This window comes from Drosophila pseudoobscura, chromosome X (genome assembly GCF_009870125.1).
Source record: "Drosophila pseudoobscura strain MV-25-SWS-2005 chromosome X, UCI_Dpse_MV25, whole genome shotgun sequence".
NCBI classification, from domain to species: domain Eukaryota; kingdom Metazoa; phylum Arthropoda; class Insecta; order Diptera; family Drosophilidae; genus Drosophila; species Drosophila pseudoobscura.
Window position 1 is genome coordinate 61,659,628 of NC_046683.1, and position 19,477 is coordinate 61,679,104.

The 19,477-nt window shown below is 45.4% G+C and overlaps 1 protein-coding gene across 4 annotated transcripts in view; it reads left to right on the forward strand.

Moving 5' to 3' along the window:
- Positions 1–19,477, forward strand: part of LOC4812408 (uncharacterized) — a 100,918-nt gene that overhangs the window by 29,674 nt on the left and 51,767 nt on the right. For 2 of the 4 annotated variants that reach the window (XR_004470001.1, XM_001352907.4), the window contains exon 3: positions 4,196–4,262. The exons of 1 other annotated variant lie outside the window; for it this stretch is intronic. Coding sequence is in view for 1 of the 3 variants with exons in the window: in XM_001352907.4 (XP_001352943.4) it covers positions 4,196–4,262 (67 nt within the window). In the remaining 2 variants the exon portion in view is untranslated. Of the gene's footprint in view, positions 1–4,195; positions 4,263–9,138; positions 9,851–19,477 lie in introns of those variants that run through there. One more of the 4 variants, XM_033382963.1, reaches the window with a different exon arrangement.

A 19,477-nucleotide genomic window follows, 5' to 3' on the forward strand; every position in this document is an offset into this window, starting at 1 on the left:
CAGACACACAGGCTCAAACTTTGGTGGAAAACTTCTCAGCCAGTTGGAAAATCAAGCGTATCGGCATCTCTGGCGTTTGCTGGGCCAGCCCAGACCAGAATTGCATTTCTATTTCCTATTCAAAGCTAGTTCCAATTGATTAAGTTTCTGGTTAATGGCTTGTTTGGATACCTGGCAGCAGGCGATATTGATGTGCGATAAGCAGCATTGGGACAGATTGGCCACTGCCCCGGGGGTCGAGGCGTATCTACGAGTATTTGTCAAGTGTGTCCCTTTGGCTTTGTGTGTGTGTGTGCGTGCAAAACTTAATTCCGCATAATTATTTCGCTTTATGCCATAAAGCAGATTAAAAAACTTTTGTTTTTAATTAGAAGCGCAGCTTCGCAAAACAAAAGAAAGCCGCGCGCCAGGAGCGGGGCAAGCAACTTGAGAGTAACTTTGCAAAACATTTTTTTGTGCGCATATAAATTACATGGAAAGAAAAGCGTGAAAAGCGCGAAATGCGCGGCAACATTTTTGTGCCAAAAAAGGAAGAGGATGAAAAAGTACGGGTAAAACGCAGCTGAAAATCAAAATTAATGCAAAGCTCTCTTCTACTACCAGACAATGCGGCGTATGCGCAATGAGCTCGACAATTCCGCGGAAATTACGCATACGCCTCGTGATGGCCTGTGTCTTGTGTGCGCGCGTGTGTGTGTGTGTGTGTGTGTGTGTGTGTGGGAACCCTTTAAGTTGCGCCAGAGAATGTGAATTAATTTCATTTTAATTAAGTTCCCATAAGTTTATTAAATTCAACTGGCAAGCCCCAAAAACACATCAACAACCGCCAAAACTCAAGACGACAGCGCGACCAAGAACTACAAGGATGGCAAAGATGACGACTCCTGGCACATAAAACGTTTCAAAATTAATTAACAACCTATTTACATAGACGTTTTGACGGTTTTCGTTGTTTGGACTGTGTGTGTGCCTTTATACATAGGTAGGGGCACGGCATAGGCAGGACGAAGGCGAAGACGAAGTCTAACACGAGCATGCAAATCCTTTGACATAGGCTCGAGGCTCGTAGAAAGGACTTGAAGACGACTCAAATACATATTTCTGAGAATTGTATTGGTACAACAGATTGCTTTCGGTGGCAAACTTCTCCAAAGGAAGAGTTCAATCTCTACGGAAAACTTGCTTACTTTGCTCTTCAGTCCCAATATAACGTTTAGAACACTCCCTGCCGCTGTATTTCTGTTTAATTTCTATCTTTTGTGCGTTTTCAATTAGTATAAACTTTTAAGTTAAGCAAATGTTTGGCAAAGCCCTGCTCTGCAAATTGCCAAAACCCGTTCAACCAAATTAGTTGTTCAATTTTCCAGTATCTGTCCGTCCGTCTGTCTGACTGTCTGTCTGTCTATGGCGACGGGGGAAATTTTGTGCTTATCGTTTCATTGTTTATGTTAATTTTGGCTCATTTAATTTTAGTATTTTACTGTAGGCCGCCTGTAGCTCCATAGCTCCATAGCTCCATAGCCGCCCCCTGGAATGTGTTGCGGTCCGTTTATCGTCCGATGCGAGAGGCAGCAGAAAATGAAATGCGGTATGCAAATTGTGACGTTTTTGTAAAACACCAAATAAGCTTCTAATTAAGTTTTCATGATTGCCGGGGCATACTCGTCGTATAAATGTTATGGAAATGTTGTGGAAGGAGGGCCCTTATCGAATGGGCTTTTGGTTGCACGGATTTAATTGGAAATGCTTTTTGGCCAAGTGGAAGTGCTGCGAAAATTCTCCTTTCGGGCATAAATTAAGGGATAATCTTTCCACAAATTAAATATCTTTAAGTTTGAGAACTTATTCCCCTTCCCTCCCCAAACCCCCAATAAATGAGTGTCAATTATGAGCTGAGCTCAGCTCCCCACCCCCCCTTCTTTGGGGGCTTCTAATGGCTTAATGCAACGAAAACTCATTCATCAACTGCAAATCGCTGGAGAATTCTCTTTTACTTACCGCCCGCTGGGTTTTTCCTCTCACTTTCTCAATGCCATTAACTCATTTTGCATGTCAGATGCGCTAAAAACAGAAATGTCAATGCATTAGGTTGACTGTCTGCACCAACCCCCTTCGCATCCCATTCCATTCCATCCCATCTTGCCAACCTCCCAGCCATTGCCCACCCCAGAGACTTGACACCAAAAATAACAAAAAAAAACTAAAAAAAAAAGATGGAAGCAAAGTAAACCAACATGATTCTAGAGTCAGAACGCTGCCACGGCTTGGCCTGCTCTCATCGAAAACAATGAGCAGAAATGTCGTGCATAATTTAAGGGAAAATTCTTTGGGAAAACGATGTCAAGGTACGAGCGAGTATTGCTGAATGAGTTGCCGGCGGGGCAGGAGGGCTGCCGGCTGCCGGCTTCTGGCTGCTTACTGCTGGAGGCCCCCGTCGGTTATGGCAATGATAATGATGGCAGATTTCCCAGAAGGGTTTCGCCGTTTTATTGCATTATCTGGAACTATTTGCATTCGACAGCAGCTGTGAAAATGTGCGCGTAAAACCTTTAAAAACGAAAGTACAGCATTTAAGGAAAGAATAAAATTACCATAAATTTGTGGTTTTAGAAGAGCTTTTCTGAAGATTTATTTGCCGTTTAAGGTTTAATAATTTAAGGGGAAACCTTTGGTAATTGCTTCCCTGCTGTAAGGTTACATTTGTATAAAATTTGCGCTTTTTGTGAGGTCTCGCCTGTAGCCTCGACTTCTACTTCTTTCATGCATTTACGAGTATTTGCCATTCAAATGCAAACGCTTTGCTCATGAAACTCAGCAATTTACAAATAAAAATATTTAAATAAAAGTGAGGATATATATAAAGCATTTGTCAACGGTTCCGCTGGCCGGGCCCGGCCCGGCCCTGGCTTCGTCCTCCCTTTTCCTGTTCCTGCCGCCTTTGGCAAGTCATTGAGGCGGCTCCAGGTCCTGGTCCCGGTCCTGTTCCTTGTTGAAAGCTGCATTTCCGGTCACTAATACAAGAGTCAAAGTACAAAGTTGCTCGGCTTGGCCCGCCCGCCCCGAGCTGATGCTCTTCCTGCCACGGCACTTAGCCAACGCCATTTTGGGGGGAGGCCATATCTGCGTCTCTCTGTTTCCAGCTCTCCATCTCTCCATCCATTGCACTCCTACTCTCTCTCCCTCTCTCTCTCTCCTATCCATCTATATATCTATCTCTCTGTATGTCGCCGTGCCTCGCTGATGATTTAAGTGCACTTTGATGCACATTTTTCGTTGCTACTTGCAACAGAAGCAGCAGAACAGTAGTAGTAGACGCAGCAGCAGCGGTAGCGGTAGCGGTGGCATCATCGTAGGCACCAGCATCAGCAGCTGCCCCAGATAATTTAATTAAATTATACGCTTCCTTACGTGCGTTGGGCGTTGGGCGTCGGAGAGATGGAGGGATGGGGTGGGATGGGTTGCTGGGGCAGGGGTGCACGCCTTGCCTCGGTCTCCGGGTTAGAGAGTAATGGGTTAAGGGGGCAGCTCGCATTTTAATAAGGTTTGTTGGTTAGCTAGTTTTGAGGTTGAGCTGAGTGTAGTTTTGGCTTAGTTTTATGTGCACTCCCCGTCCCCGTACCCTTTGTGCCACAAGCCTTTGGGTCGGCCAGCCATTTGGGTTGGAAAGCCAAAGCAAAGCAAAAGAGTGGCTCTGGGCTGGGGTCCTAGGTAAATGAACTTAAAGCGATATTTTATCAATCCGTCGGCTGTGATTAGGGCTTACAAAAAACGCAACTAGAGAAATGTAATCTTTGGAACCCCTTTTGGCAGCCATAAATCAACGTCCTTGGCTGTCAGGACTAGCACGCTTTCGTCATAATAGGAATATATTGCATTTGTTAAAATATTATGTGGAAAGCAGCTCCCAGCCGACAAAAAAGTGTGAAAAGTTATTCGTCAACGTCATAATGTTGCCTGTTTCTGGGGCTGCCACATATGAGACAGTTCCACAGGCTGCAGCCAACATCAAACATATCCAAACAGCCACAGCCACAGCCATCGCCACAGCAACAGCAACATAAACAGCAGCAAAACTACAAAATACTTACCCAAAAAAACATAAAGTAAAACATATATTTAGTGTTCATAAAGTCATAATGTTTTCATTTCATATTTGAAGCCTTGCAACCACAACTACCTCTTCTTCTGTTTGCAGATGGTCTTAAAGTGCTACGAAAAAAGTAGGGAAAGCCAGGGAAAGACCAAACCTAACCTGCCCAAAGGTAAGCAAACTCTCCCCAAAAACACAAAAAAAAAAGAACAAAATGCCAGCAAAACAAACTTTAACTTCAACACACACACAGAATGTCTTCATTTTCACCTGCTTTCCTCTGTTTTCCTCTGTTTTCCTGTGTGTCCGCTTTTCAGCTCACGCCTAACACAGTTACAAATGTGCAAAAACAGCAACAAAAGCAGGGGAGAAACCTCAGACCCAAACATATTTGCATAAACAGAACCTCAGTTTGATGGCCCTGAAGGCCCTGTGACCGACTGTGCGTTGCCCCACTATCCAGTGAAGTTTGGGAGCCTTCTTGTAGGAATACCTATATGAAGAGACCGCCAGTCTATTTTCTATAGATCTTCACCCAAGCAGGGTATATCCACTTCGGCTTTACACTGGATATTTTCCCTTGAAGTTTTCTCAACATTTCTTGTTTGTTGCGTTGCTGTTGCCGCTGCTGCTGCTGCTGTTGCTGCTGCTGTACTTGTGCCATCATCAGGTTAGTGTTTAACCTCTGCAGAGTGCTGCAGTCCACTCAAAAAGTCTTTGACTTGCCATTCTTCTACCCTCCCCGGCGCGCTCTTCTGGCCAGGCCAAGAGCCAAGAGGCAAGAGGCAGGAGCCAACCAACCAGTAAACCAAGGCAGCCGCCAGTCAGCCAGAGTTAACCAGGCGCCACCGCCATTCTCATCCGCATCATCAGGACGGTATGGTGGCTCGCTCTCGTTGCCTGGCTTTTAACCACTCGGCTTGCTCTTTAACGCGTTAACGGGTTAAGTTGCCTTTTGTGACCATGTCGCTGCTGCTGCTGCTGCCTCTGCTCTGCTCTGCTGTTGTTGTCGTTTTTGTTCAGCTTAAAACAACACAAATGCCGTCGCGGGTCATATGTAATTAGTCCGGCCCGCCCCTCCCTGGCTTTGTCATAATCTGAGAGCGAAATGATCCTGTGGCCACACTTTAAAGTCAATTTTGAGGTTACCGTAAGCCACCGCAGAAGCCAAACCCCTAATCGACGGCAATTATGAAGTGGCGTGAAGATGGAGGCAAATTTTGCGACTCCGGGAACTCAATTTTCGGGCTCTGTTCCAACAACTGCGGCTACTTCAATTCTTCAAACCGTTCGCGCTTTTCCCCGTATTCATTTCACTTGCAGCCTTGCCCCCGGGATGAGGCAGAGGCACAGGCAGAGTCAGAGGCAGAGTGCGGCTGCGGTGAGTGACAGTAGCTGACGGCCCCCCGATGTAGGCGTGTTCTGTCTGGGATGTACCCCCTTCTGTTGCCACGCCTTTGCCCTCCGATCCTACTGCTGCTGCTGTCTGCCTGCTGTCGCACAGCCTGCGGTGCTCTACCGTCCCTCTTTTTTTTTAACTATTTTTCCGTGTGGCAGGACTTTAATTTTTGGTGGGTTAGTAGATTGGAAACTCCCTCGGCTTTCACTGGCTTACGAAATGCAATTTCAGCCCCTCTTTCCTGTTGAATGTTCTGTCCATAAGCATATAATGAGTTCAGGATGGAGTTTGTAGGGCTTTTATGTGAAGAGGTGCGCAAATTGGTAGATATTTTACAGGGTTAAGGGAGGCCAGAACTTTCCTGAACCGCGGGGACAGCTTTAATTCGCCGTCACATCTGATAAAGCATGATATTTCCATCGGTTTAAGCCCTCCAGTCTATCCCAATCGTAAGGAATTTAAATATTCCATCCAAATATTAATCTGAATACACTTTTAATGTTCTTTAATCACAGCTAACCCGAAAACTCTTTGGAATTTCATAGACCATCTCCATTTCATATTCCAGTCTTGGCCACAAAGGCAGATCAGGTCGCAATCTTTATTTGTGGGGACCACAAGAGGACCATCTTAAGGGCCGCGGAAGGGCTAAGTTTCCTCCATTTTGTGGTTTTCATTTCAGGGAATCTTTTCCACGCCCTTTGCGGCATTTTTCTCCCGCAGAACTTTGTCATAATTTTGCAGCAAGGCACGTCGTCTGTGCCACGGCACGGCACCAGCCTCGAGCCTCGGGCTGCCACGGGTCCTGGCTAGGCTGTCAGCGTGATAACTCCTTTTCGTGTTAAACATTTTCAACTTGGCTTTAGAGTGTGAGTGTGAGTGTGGGTATGAGTGTGAGTGTGAGGGCGAGGAGTTGTATGGGTTATGCAGCAGCAGCTGTCGACCGTGTGGACACACACCAACCAGCCCGCACTCACACTCACTCTCACACTCACACTCACAGTGGGGAGGACGACGCGTCGCTGTCGACGGTCACACTCTCAGGCGTCCGTTGCATGCCTCGTCCTGGTCCTGGTCCTCGTCCTCGTGCTCGTCCTGGGCCACGACTCTTTTGGAGTCAACTGCATGTCAGTTTTGTTCGCTCCTCCAGCTTTCGCCTGCTTTTGATTACAATGCTGGTTATGTTCTCCGTTCTCACTGTGTGTGCTGTGTGCTGTGTGGAGTGTCCTGTGTGTTGGTAGCATCCTCCTGCTCGTCCTCGTCCTCGTCCCCATCCCCATCCTGTTGGCTGGCATCGTTTGCCTCTGATAACACGTTAAGTGCGCTTGTTTATCCTGCAAGATAATTTGGACAAGTGTCACCTCTCGGATTTTCACGCGCCGGCTAAAAAATAAAAAGCATCCGTCGTCAGCGCCCAGGCAAAAATGTCGCAACTTTTATGAAAATATGAAATGCAAGCCGGTCGGTCGGTCGGTCGGTTGCAACAGATTTTCGTTGTTGGCAGCAACACAGGGTTAACTGTTGGCCAGAACCAGAACCAGCGCCGGAGCCAGAGCTAGACAGCAAGGGCCAGGATCAGGTGCAGCTCCAGGTAGAGCTGCCTGCGACTTGTCTCATTTTATTTTGCGGTCTCTGGGCGTAATTTCGCCCGGCAACCGTTTGCCTGGCATACTTTTTCTCCGCGCGGAGGCAGCAACAGCAGCAGCAGCATACGCGTAATTGGTGTTTGTGGTTAGTTTTTGGGGGCAGGATCCGGCATAATCAGGCATCCTGGGGGAGGGCCTGGAAGATGGCACTTTAATATTAGTTTAGACTGACAGCAAGCCCGGCATAAATGTCGCAGATTTGCAGAGCGGGAAATTAATGCCGCGACGCATAGGGAATGTGTTGAGTGACCTAAGCCATCTGAGAATTACTGGAAAGTTTTGCCGGGGTTTTAATGGCGGAAAGAGTGGAGCGGGAAGAGGAAAGCGGGAAGCGGGAAGCGGGAAACGGGAGGAGCTAAAGAGCAGCAGAAAAGTCCCTGATATTCGAATAGTTACACTGAGATTTAACAAAGCATAAAAATCGGTTTGCTACGAAAGTGGAAATGGTAAATGGTAGATACTCTCTAATTTATGGTTTATTGGTAATATCAAACTGAACGGCTCGATCTCGGCTGATCTCTGGTGTTGCTGCTGCGATTCTCCTCCTACGACTGTCTCGTGTCACTCTTCTTCTCTGCTATGCCCTCCTTCTGCTGTCACTGCATATTTGCTGTCGATCTGCCACTCATCTGCTGTTGATCTCCTTCTGCTGTTACTGCTGTCCCCCTCGCTAAACCCCTACCCTACTCCATCAAAAGGCCATCTGGCCCACACCTTTTTAAAATTCTAGATTTATTTCATATTTCCTACAAATTTAATATATTTTAATTATTTTAAAGTGTTTTACTTAGATAAAATATGTGCCAAATTTATGAAACCTTTGAACACATTTATATTAATGGGTGTGATTCTTTTTACAATGCCATCTCTTCTAGAGACTTCACCTGAGACCTCCCTTTAAGACTGTAAATTGATTGGGAAATAGGGACCCAAAGAGTAAAGACTCTGATTCCAAGTATTCTGCGCACCAGATGTTCTTTAAAGTCAATGCAATATTTTAGTTCCAAATAAATAACAATGCACAGTACAAAAATGAATATGAAATCTGTATTGTGTGGCTTTCAATCCAATCTTCTTGGTGCCCAAGTATGGTGTGCTGGCATCGGCCACCAGCAAAATCGGCAGCAGCATCGCAGGACCCTGGCGGCCCACGACGATGACTGTCAGGGGACTGCTGCGGGGACAGGGGACTGCTTCAGGATGCTGCAACGATCAGGATCAGGGCCAGGATCCAACTTTGGATGCGTAATATGCCACCGTATCGATTCCCACCTCCTTGAGGCCGTCTGTCTATGCCTCCTTCTGCTGCGCCTCCTTAGGGGCGTACGCCCCTGCATGTTATATTGATATATGATGATATTTCATATAATACTCATAATCAAATATCTGTTGGCATGTTTGGAGAATGCCTGACCATACCACAACCCATAAGCCATAAACCGGAGCCATAGCCATAGCCATAGCCATGGCCACAGTCTAACAGCGAAAATCTAAGCTCAAAAGCCACGAGCCATCATCTGCATGAGGTTTTAAGGCTGGGAATGCGCATGTCCAACCGAATCTCTGACACATGGAGCGTTTTTTGACAGCCATCAGATGTTTTGGAATGTTGGCGCCCAGACCCACTCGCAGACACAGACACAGGCACAGGCACTGGCACAGACACGACACACACACACAGATACACGCGTGCACGCATACACGCATACACGCCAACACGCCAACGGCAGTTGTTTTTGTTAACCTTGCCCAACGACGAATGACGAAAACAAAACAAAAACGTGGAGAAGCCAACGGTTGGTGGAACCAGGGAGAACACGTGCATGGGAAAAGAGCCTGGGACGACACGGAAAGAGCACCAGAGAGGGAGAGAGAGAGGACCGAGCGGAGCAGGCGCGACCAATCAGCTGAAGCTGAATGGAAAGTGCCCGAAGAGAGAGAGCGAAAGCAGTAAGAGAGAGCAAAAGCCCAAGTAAAAGCTTCATTTGTGGCCTGCCTTCTTTCAGGGGCGTCCAGGATTCCGATTCTCGAGTCTGTGGCCATGTCACACCGTTCGAACGTCAGTAGTTGGAACAAGGACGCGTACCGTGCACGAAGACCTCGCGCACAAGCCACACGGAAATCTCCTCTCGTCCACGTTGCTCAGCCAAAGAAAAGCCCCCCGCAATAAATATACAACAAAATTCTAGGAAAATAAGCAGAAAAATATCACCATCCGCATAATTATACCACAATTCCAGCTGTCAATTTCTGCACCGCAAGATGAGAGAGAACCCCACCGTGTTGTAGTTTTTTTTTTGTGATTTCCCAAAAAGAAAGTTGAGAAAGTGGCCGTTACGTGTACGCAACGTGTTCGTGTTTCGTGTGTGTGTTTATTTTTTTTGTTTTATTGATCGCGCGTTAAAACATAGTTCAGCGCAACAAAAATTTAGTTGAAAAAAATGTGGCCAGAACAGTGAGAGAGACGCCTCCCCGCCGAGAGGTCTGGACCAGTGCAATGCAGTGTGCTGCTGGCAGTCAAGGTCGCCGCTTCTGACCAGAAACATGTCACAGACAACAACATAGCGCCAGCACGAGACTTAGCCAGAAATAATAATATCACAGAAGAAACCACCAACCACCAGCCACCAGCAATAAGGAAGCATTTAAGGCGTTTTGAAGCTACTTGAAGCCATCTTCGGCGCATCAGCACAAAAACACACACAAAAACTTAAAGTAAGCGAAACCAAAAAGAAAATCGAATTTTCCCTACGTGTGACGTGTGTGGCAAACGGGGCGGGGGGGCGAGAGAAAAGCATCCATTCTCGTTTCCTGTGCTCTATCTCAGTGTCAGTGTGTGTGTGTTTGTGTGTGTGTTTGTGTATGTGTGCCATAAGTTTATCTTTTACTCACACACAGAGGGATATGTACATAATACAGATCCAGATACAGGGGCAATACAGGGGAGAAGGCAATCCCTAAGCCGGCTACAAAGACAAGTCTGCCTGCCACTAAAGAAAGGCAGCCAGCTTTTGTGGCACTTTTGTAGGACAACGAACTACTAGAAGTATCAACTGTTGGATTATTTTCGTATTGGTTATTTTTGTGTGGGTGGGAGAGGGCGAGGGGGTCTGACATAGTTTTTGGCCTTTGTACTTTTTGGCAGGTAGGCCCCGACATAGCGCAACTACGAGCATATAAATAGCTGTGTGGCAGGTCGGGGGACTGAGATTTCCACAAGCCAAAGTGCTTAACTAATGAAAATTGGACCCGGAGGCCTTTCACTGCACTCCACTGCCTGCCAGCAAGTAGATAACACAATTTCTTTATTGTTTTGCGATTAAAAGGACAATTACTGAATTTCATTAAGGAAAATCCTGCGAAATACGATTAAAGTTATGGACTAAATTCCCATTTCTCCTTCGAAGAGAACGCCTGGCGTATCTACAAAAATTCTTCAAAATCATTTTTGCGTCATGATTTTGCTGATTTTCAAGAAAGTTCAAAGCTTTTGAAGGAGTTTTCCTCGAGCTCGTCTCGAGTTAATTTCGCTTTAAACATTGTTGATGATGCCCCCATAATGTTTTATCTCCATTCGCCCTCTTGAACTTTGTCATTGTGCCGCCCGAAGAAAGGGGGGGCACCACGGTCCCCCGCCCACACGCCCACATGAGTTATGCATTGTATGCTGGGGGGACGGGACTCCTTTTGCTCTTATCCAAATATATTTCCATCATCTTCTGGATTTGTGTGTTGCCCAACGCATTACGGCAAATATTTGGCCATTGGACAACATATTCCTGTGTTGTCTTTTTCCGTGTTTTGCCCATTCCGTTGTACGTGTACGTGTACGTATACGTATACGTAACGTATTCGTATTCGTATACTCGTACTTGTTTGTTACTTTGGCTTGTGGGCTCTCCGAAAACGAGGTCAGAGCAGCAAATCCAAGCCGTAAGCTCTTCCCAAAACAGCTGATGTCAGCATAAAATGTGTGCACGTAACGTGTTCTTCTTTTTTTTTGTTTCTGCTTTAGACCCAGGCCCCAGGGGCAGACATACAAGTGACCAAATTTGTGGGCTGTGCGGACTGTGTGGCCTGTGTGGATGTCTAGTTGTAGCTGTAGCTGTAGCTGTAGGTGGCAGCAGCTACTCGACCATGGCCGAGAGCAGTGTCAAAGACTTTTTGCCGGGCTTTGATTTATCAGCAATGCACCCCGGAGGCGCTTGTCACACACCATCGGGCCAGCACACAGTTCCCCGGCATAAATTAAGTGTTTATTTTGGGCCAGGCCAGGTCTTCAGATATCGTTACATTTTATGTAACTAGGAGCTCCAAGCTCATACATTTATTGCATCCTCTTCAGGCACAGAGAAGTACGATTAGTAACGCGCACACATTTCAATGGTACACGATTTGTTCAGTTTCTTTGTCTGGATTCTTGTGCCCCGAAGCTCTTCATAATCAAATGAATTTTGGTTTGACTAGGTCAAGTGGTTAAATGGCACTATATGCGATCCTACATTTGTATTTATGTGTATATATGTACTTCCCCGAATGGGACTCCACCAAAACCTCTTAGTCTGTACTGACCTGCTCCCAGAGCGAAACCCCTATAAATATGACTAATAAACATTTGTGTTACCGCTCGGCCACACACACAAGATTCATGTTATTTATATAAGCTTCTTCTATATTTAAAGCTAATGCCATATGCACATTTCAATCTCGTGGCAGCCAAAGAGGGCGCAAAAAACCACTCAGAGAAACAGAAGGAGAGAGAGGGGTGGGGTGGGGTGGGGCGGGGGAATAAAAAGGAAACTCTCGCTGATTTATGTGCTAGTTTTGCCAGCGATTTTTCTTCTCCTGGTTGGATTCGTTTTTTTTTTTTTTTTGTATTTTGTTCATTCTTTTTTTGTAGCACTTTTACCCGTTTTCCCCGTGTGCCGTTCTCTAACTAGTTTTTGAGAGTTGTGCAGCAGCATTTTACTCCAATTAAATTTTCATGCCATATGAGCATTTTGTACAGCAACAGCAACAGCAGTCGGGGAAGGAGCAGGAGCAGCAATAACAACAGCGGAAAAGGAAAAAGGACGAGAGTGGCACACAACGCGACGCTATTTTCAATTTCCGCTGCACAGAAGCCGAGAAAGGAATGCGATTTTTAACACAATTTCACTTTGCAGAGCGAACAACAACAGCAGCTGTGTGTGTGCGGTGTGTGTGAGAGAGTACTTGGCATAGAAATGTTGACGACTAAAAACAAGAGCCCCATTGCCAGGCCCAACCCCAACCCCAACCCCATCTCCATCCCCATCCCAATCCCAATAGCAGCCGATTCGACCCGACACATCGACCCAGAAAACCCTTCGACTGACTCTCCGACTGACAGTTCAAGTCAAAATGCCCTTTTATTGAGATTTAAGCTGTTTTTGGGTCATTTCCGAATTGTGTTTGTGCCACAGAGAGTGTGACAGACAGAGAAAGAGAAATAGGGTGAGAGAGAGCGAGAGAGGGAGAGGCGCAGCGAACGATTTTAAATATTAAAAATCCTTGTAGAGAAACTACTACAAAAGCAGCGACCAGCGTATAAAAATCAATATCAAGCAGCGGCCAGAGTTGAAGGCTAAACGGGGCCTCGGCCGGCTCCGGCTCGTTGTCCCTGCCCTGGCAAAATAAAAATAAAAACGAACACAAAAAAGGCATTTAGCCAGCGACCAAAATGGGCATTTTGCATGCATAGATACATAGATAGATAGATAGATACATGGTAGCAGCAGAGCAGCGGCACACAGAGGATGTGTCGGCACATGATGAAAAAGGATGCGAGCAGAGAGCACAGAGCACACACACGTCCCGTCTCGTCCCTGGAACAAACAACACATAATACACAAAGCCAGCAACAGCCCAGCAGAAACCCAGAAAAAACATAGAAAACTTTTTAAAAAGCTTGTTTTATTGGCATTTAGCTTCTACTTGTTTGAGAACATAATATACAACATGATATTGTAATGTAAATTGTTGAACCAACACAAAACAGTTTTTTCTGCACTTATTTGTTTCATTTTTCGTTAACTGAAGTTGCAAATGGCTTTCGAGTGGAAATTCGGTTTCAAACAAGTGTTCCCTCTGAGCAAAAAATCATGTTTGGAAAGTTTTCATGCGGAAATAAACAGAAAATCTATTTTAAAATAATACTATTGGTTTATCCTGGAGGAATCAATATCCGCGTCTAATCAAGATTTTCACATTCACAGAAACACCGAATAAAAATAGAACAAAATAACAGAAGCCAACCGATGGGTTTTTATAAAGGAAGAGTTATCGAAATATCTCCATAGATAGAGTCCATCCGGATTGGAAAGGTTCGAGTACCTTTTATAGCCTCAATCAAATTTATGTTTCCGACATACCATAATCCAAAATGATGAACCGAACCATTCCCTGGCCAACATAATGGATCAAATATATATTACCCTAATGTGACCGACATTTTATTCGGGGGCTTCCGTGATACTTTCACTTTCACTTTGGCTTTTGCCCTCAGCCCTTTTAATGGCTCTTGTTCTCCCACACCCCTTTGTAGGCCATTTCTGTTTGGGGGCTTGCTCTTGGCCCTCTCGCGTGTATGAGTTTAATATATCGTGGCCATATAATACGCGTATATGAGTATGTGCTGTGCTGTTTGCTGTTTGCTCTTTGCTCTTTGGCTTGCATGCTTTGAGCCCTGTACCCGAGCTGGCTAAAAACAAATTACATATGAGTTAGCCCGCTCCGCGCTCTTTTGGCCCAGTCCTTTGCCAGTCAGGCAGTCAGGCAGTCAGCTTCAAGGCCGCAACAGCGGTCAGGCCATAGTCGGTCAAAGTTGGTTTTTGTTTGGGTTTAGCTTTGGACTTGGACGTTTTGCAATTACATTGTAAAACATTTCTTTATGGAGAGCCGGGAGAGCCAGGCCCGAGCAGCGGGAACAACGCCCGCTCTAATGAAAAATGTTTCAAGGCAGTGGCAGTGGCTGCGGCAGTGGCAGCGGCAGTGGCAGTGGCAGCGGCAGCGGCGCTTGCTTTTCATGTTTTCATAAATAATTAAATTTCTCGTTTTGTTGGCTCTTTGTGAAAAAATGGGCACAGGGTCGCCACTAATTAGGAGCGTATTTCATTTGGACGTCTCTTTCTCTTGCTGCGGAAAGGGTGTCCCCGCCCACCGCCCCCCCGCCCCGAAACGGATGCATGAAATTGTTGCCTCTGCGAGAGAGACATCAGAAATAGAGAATGGCTTTCTTTCGAACTTCTATGGGCAGGTCCTCAGGCCAAAGACAACTTTAGATGTTCTCTTGGTCTCTGTTGTTTGACAATTTGTATCTTTGTGCAATGGTTTAGCTCTAGGCAGAAGATACAACTGCCATTTTGTCTGATTTTTCAGATACATCAGTTTTTACTGGAACTATCCCTCGATTGATGCTGCCTTAAATGCTCTACGATGCTCAGATGCCCCACAATTATCCCTACAGCAAAAACAATCTGTCAAAGTATTGTATATGTAAGACCCTACCCTGATTAAATCGATGACAACTTGTTCATACAAGTTTCATTTTTCTTAGCCATCCTTTTCGTTTCTTTTCGTTTCGTTTCGTTTCTTTTCTTTTATTGTTGTGTTCTCCCGTCTAAAGCGAAATTGAACTGTGCCATTGGCAGGCCCAAGAGTGCTGTTGTTTGCTGTTATACTCGCACAGCCACGCCCCCTGCTATAGCCACATACTCGAACTATGGCCCGTATTCCCGCTCCCCCTTCTTATGGGGACGTGTCCGATGCGCTCTGTTTGCGTGATCCGGAGAAATGCAAGTCCATGCCGGACTGCCGAGCCCCTGGCCGCAGTGTCGACTCGACTCACATGCCATTTCATTTCCCAGCTTTTCTATTTCACTTTATTCGCAGAAGGAGAAGGAGACTGAGACGGAGACAGAGACGGAGTCCCATTCCGATTCCGATTCCCATTCCCAATCCGATGCTCTGTGGCTGTTGTTGTCAAAGTTTATAAGTTTCGTAGAATTTCTGGGGGAACGGCTTCGGTTTTGGCCGACGTCCCACAGGCCAGGCATCAATTTGATCAGCTTTGGCGCCAGTCTTTAATATGTTTTCAATTTATTTTGCAGTCTCTTCATATTTCGAGGAAACCTCCAGCAAAGTTTATTGTTTTTCTTGCTCAGAGAGCTTGTTACACGCCATTTAGTTTCACTTTGCATACTCTCGTACTAGTCCTCGTCCTCGTCCTCGTACTCGTCTGTGAATGCATCGTCGGAAAAATGTTTGCCAGAGGAGCAGGAGCCACAAACAAATGCGAAATGCGAAATGGGAAACGGGAAACGGGAAAATATTTCGACTGCTCTTAAACATTTTCTTGCAGATTGCAATATTTTGCTCACACACATGACAGCGCCCCAGCGCCTCTTTCGCCCCCTCTCTTTCTGCCACCCTGTCTCCCTGTCTTTCTGTCTGGGGAAAAGTTGGGAAACGAATTTTCTTGGCCAAGGCAATTGCTTTTTGTGCCTTGCATTTTCATAGCGTTTTTTTGCTCTTGTTGCCATTTTGCTGTGCAGCTAATTTGAAAGTTTTCTTGCATATATTCTAGTATGAGAAATGAGAAATCAAAAGATTCTTGAATGTTTTCGCTTGTCACAGAATTTGTTTTATAGCCCCCAGAAGTTTCAGTTTTCAGCTCTCAGTTTTTTTTTGTTTTCGATGTTTCGAGTGAATGTACTCGTAATTTTATTGACATTCCTAATTAACCATAAATTGAGAGAGTAAAATGAAATTGAAAACCCATTTTGCAATCAAACCCTCGTTTGGCTTTTGTTTGATTACAGCGGACTGTTATCTATTTGCTGTCACAAAAATGCAATCAATTAATTAAAGAACCAGACAGAGTTCACGCTAAAAAAAAAAACAAAATAATCAATGGGAATTTATGTATAAATATTTTGCCAAAAGCGTTTCAATTGGAAACGCTCGAAAGCCCCCTCTATCGCCTATGAAATCCACTGACAAAGCAAAATTGAAACAATATTTTTTAGTGTGTTATTTGATTTGCATAAAGGACAAATAAATTGCCAAGATAAAATTCCACAAAACGTATCGGAGCACATGTGCTTGAAGCTACCACAGAGAATACGTGACACGAAGCACAGGACCGGACAGGACAGGACATCAAGTGCCAATAAATACCAGAGATATCACAATAAACACGAACCAGCCCCCAAAAAAAATGGAAGCCCCAATCAAACAAGCAAATAGTTAATAAACAATTGCCGGACAAGAAGCTGGATGAGGCATGTGCTTTCTATTGAAATTTTATAAGCATAGATGTGTGTGGATCACAAACAATTTCAGCATCGCCTCCAGTAAAAAGAACCCCATTCGAAATGGCTTCTCCCCTTTGAATACCATCGCCCAATTACCGACTCTCCATCCGCCTTTCTCTCTGACACTTTCTCCCGTTTTCGCTGATGAGAAATTGCATTTTCTAATACGCGCCAATACCGCCTTGATTGCACGCCCCGAAAAAACTAGGCCACAGAATACGAGTTCGAGTACGAGGACAACAAAAAACCAGAAGACAAAAAATTGAGAAATTGAGGACGTCGCCTTTCGCTTTTATTTCCCAGCACTCTTTCTCTACTCCTTCTCCTACCGCTGCCGCTGCTCCTGCTCCTGCTTCTCCACCGTTGGCAATCCCCCCTGCGGCAGCTTGTCAAGTGGCTGCTTCAGAGCTTACGGCTCGACTTGCAGAAATGTGGGATAAGTTTCGTCGAGCCGTGCTCTCGTCCTCCATATTGATTGCATTAAAGACGGGGCAAAATCGTTTGGCAAGCGCTACTAGCGGATAGATATTACGTATACGTATATGGACAATACATTAAAATTCAATTTACGTTCGCCTCGATTCTGGCGCTGCTGTCTGACAGTTTGAACTTTAATTAAAGCCACCAATGACAGGGTGATAAGGGTCATTGATTAGGAAACATGGTCGATTATTTGCGCAGGCACGTGTGCACACATACATCCACGTAAAAAGGATGGAACCCCCACTCCTCGCCCCCTCTGTCGTACAGACACAGAGAAAGAGACAGCCGCATAATCAAAAATCAAGAGGGAAAAAAGTTAATGTGGCTAATGTAATTTATTGTCCCAGGCGTCGCCGCAAATTGAGACGACATTTTTTTTGGGGGGGAACAGGCTTGTTCGCTTGTTCCCCTTTCCTCCTTTCTCTGAGGCGAACATCTCTCTCTAAGATACGTGAATACATATATATAGAACATCCTGAATATTCAGGCGCAAAACATTGTTGAAATTTTTTGACTAATTAAGTCGTTTGGCGGCGGTGTCCTTCCCGTCTCCGGCCCTAATGTCGGGCCAACACGCAAACACGTAGACAATCAACGCCATCAAAGGCAATGACAATGGGACACCAGACCCGACCCCACGGCAGAGGTAGGGTCCGCTCCAGAGGTAGATTCAGTGGCAGGCTTAACATATTTGAAAGTTTTGTCGCAGCTCTCGGAATGGAATGGCTGTTCCTACTACTGCCATTATTATAGTTATTTGTCAGCATTAGTGCAGTTTGGAAAGTGCCGCTGACTAAACAAATTAGCACATTTTCATGTTGTTGTGCAATGAAATTGTAGGGGACTTGTGGAGTGGCCTAATGAAGGCAGAGCCGCCTCGGCAAAGAGGTAAATGACTACAAATGGGGCTGTAACCATTAGTTGGCGGAGTGGCGCTGGATTTTGGGCGAATGCGAATGCGGCTGGAAAATAAGGAGGAATCTTTGAAAGCGGATGGCGGTCTATGGGTGATATGGGAACATTTAATAAGAGCTAGAAAAGAATTTGAGGAACTTTCATATAAATCAGCCATTAAATTCCATTAGGTCTCTGATATTCGTACAATCACCAGTCTTTGTGTCATGGCAGACACATTCTCTAGATTTTTATTTCAGTTTTTTGTTGTATAAAGTGCTTTCCCATCGGATATACACGTGCGCTTTTAATTAAAGCCACAAAAATGCAGCACTCAAGGGGCAGGTACATACATACACATATGTATGTATAAATATATATATATATATATATATATATATGTATATAGAGAAGGAGACAGAGAGACACGTTTTACTGCAAGCAATTAAACCATAACGCATACATTATAATTTTATTTTTATTTTAATATTTATGCGCCTCCCCCAAAGGCGCACCTGTCGCCCCTGCACCTGTTTTGTGTGCCATAAAACGGCGCCCAATTACTTAAAACTAACGAAAAATATCCCTCCCCCTCCCCCACCAACCCGATGCCACAAACCCCAAACATTGTCCCCAAGTCCCCAAAGCCGCACAATTTTCCTTTCATAAATATAAATATCACACCTTTGCGCCACAGACCTACACTATGGCCAAAAACCTTCATGTATTTATGTACGTGTACGTATTCTGTACTCATATATCCTGTAGCCTTTTTCGCCTAGTTTTTGGGGCTCCTTGCGGGGCAGGCCAAGACAATGAAAGCGGCTCCAACTAGTTTAGTTATTCGTATTTGGAGCCCTGCTATCCCTGCGATCCCTACTGTTCCTATCCTTATCCACATCCACATCCCGAAGTAGTGTGCGTAGTGTGGCGACGACTAGAGTGTATTCCAAGTAATCAAAAATGCAAATCGAGCCCATGAATTTCGAATTAGTTTTTAGCCCTGGCGCAGCAGCAGCAGCAACAACAACCACCATTCTGGAGGCTGGAGGACAGACCAGAGGCGGCAGGGATGGTGGCTGTACAGCCAACGCGGATTTTAGGCTAACGAACACACGTACTCTCCTGTACCGGGATATCCTGGCAGAGCCATCCCTGTCCTTCGTTTACCCTCCAGCTGTACGTGTAACAAATTTGTATCAGTTAGGCCCCGTGGCCAGGAGGATTCTCCCGGGCAGCGTTTACCTGGTAGCGTAACCAAAACCTACAAAAAAGACAGAAACGAGAAAATAGTTCACGGCGGCATGGGCCTTAGAGATGGGAAACACTCTCAAATTAGCGGTTGCCTGCATCCGCAGTAGAAATCTGCTCATCTTTAGTGGAACTGGACCTAAGAGCTTGCCTTTTACTGATGGAATAAGGTGTGAACATGAACAAAAGATATCTCAAAAATTCAAATATATACATCCCGCGATGAGAAGCCACCAGCCAGCCAGAAAGTCGAAAAAGCGAATTGCCATCTCTAGTGTGCCGGAGAGGATTAGATCACTGTGGGTCTTGTGATTTGTGGCTTCTGATTCTGCCTATCGCTGGCCCTGCCACCAGCCACTGCCACCAGCCCCTGCCACCA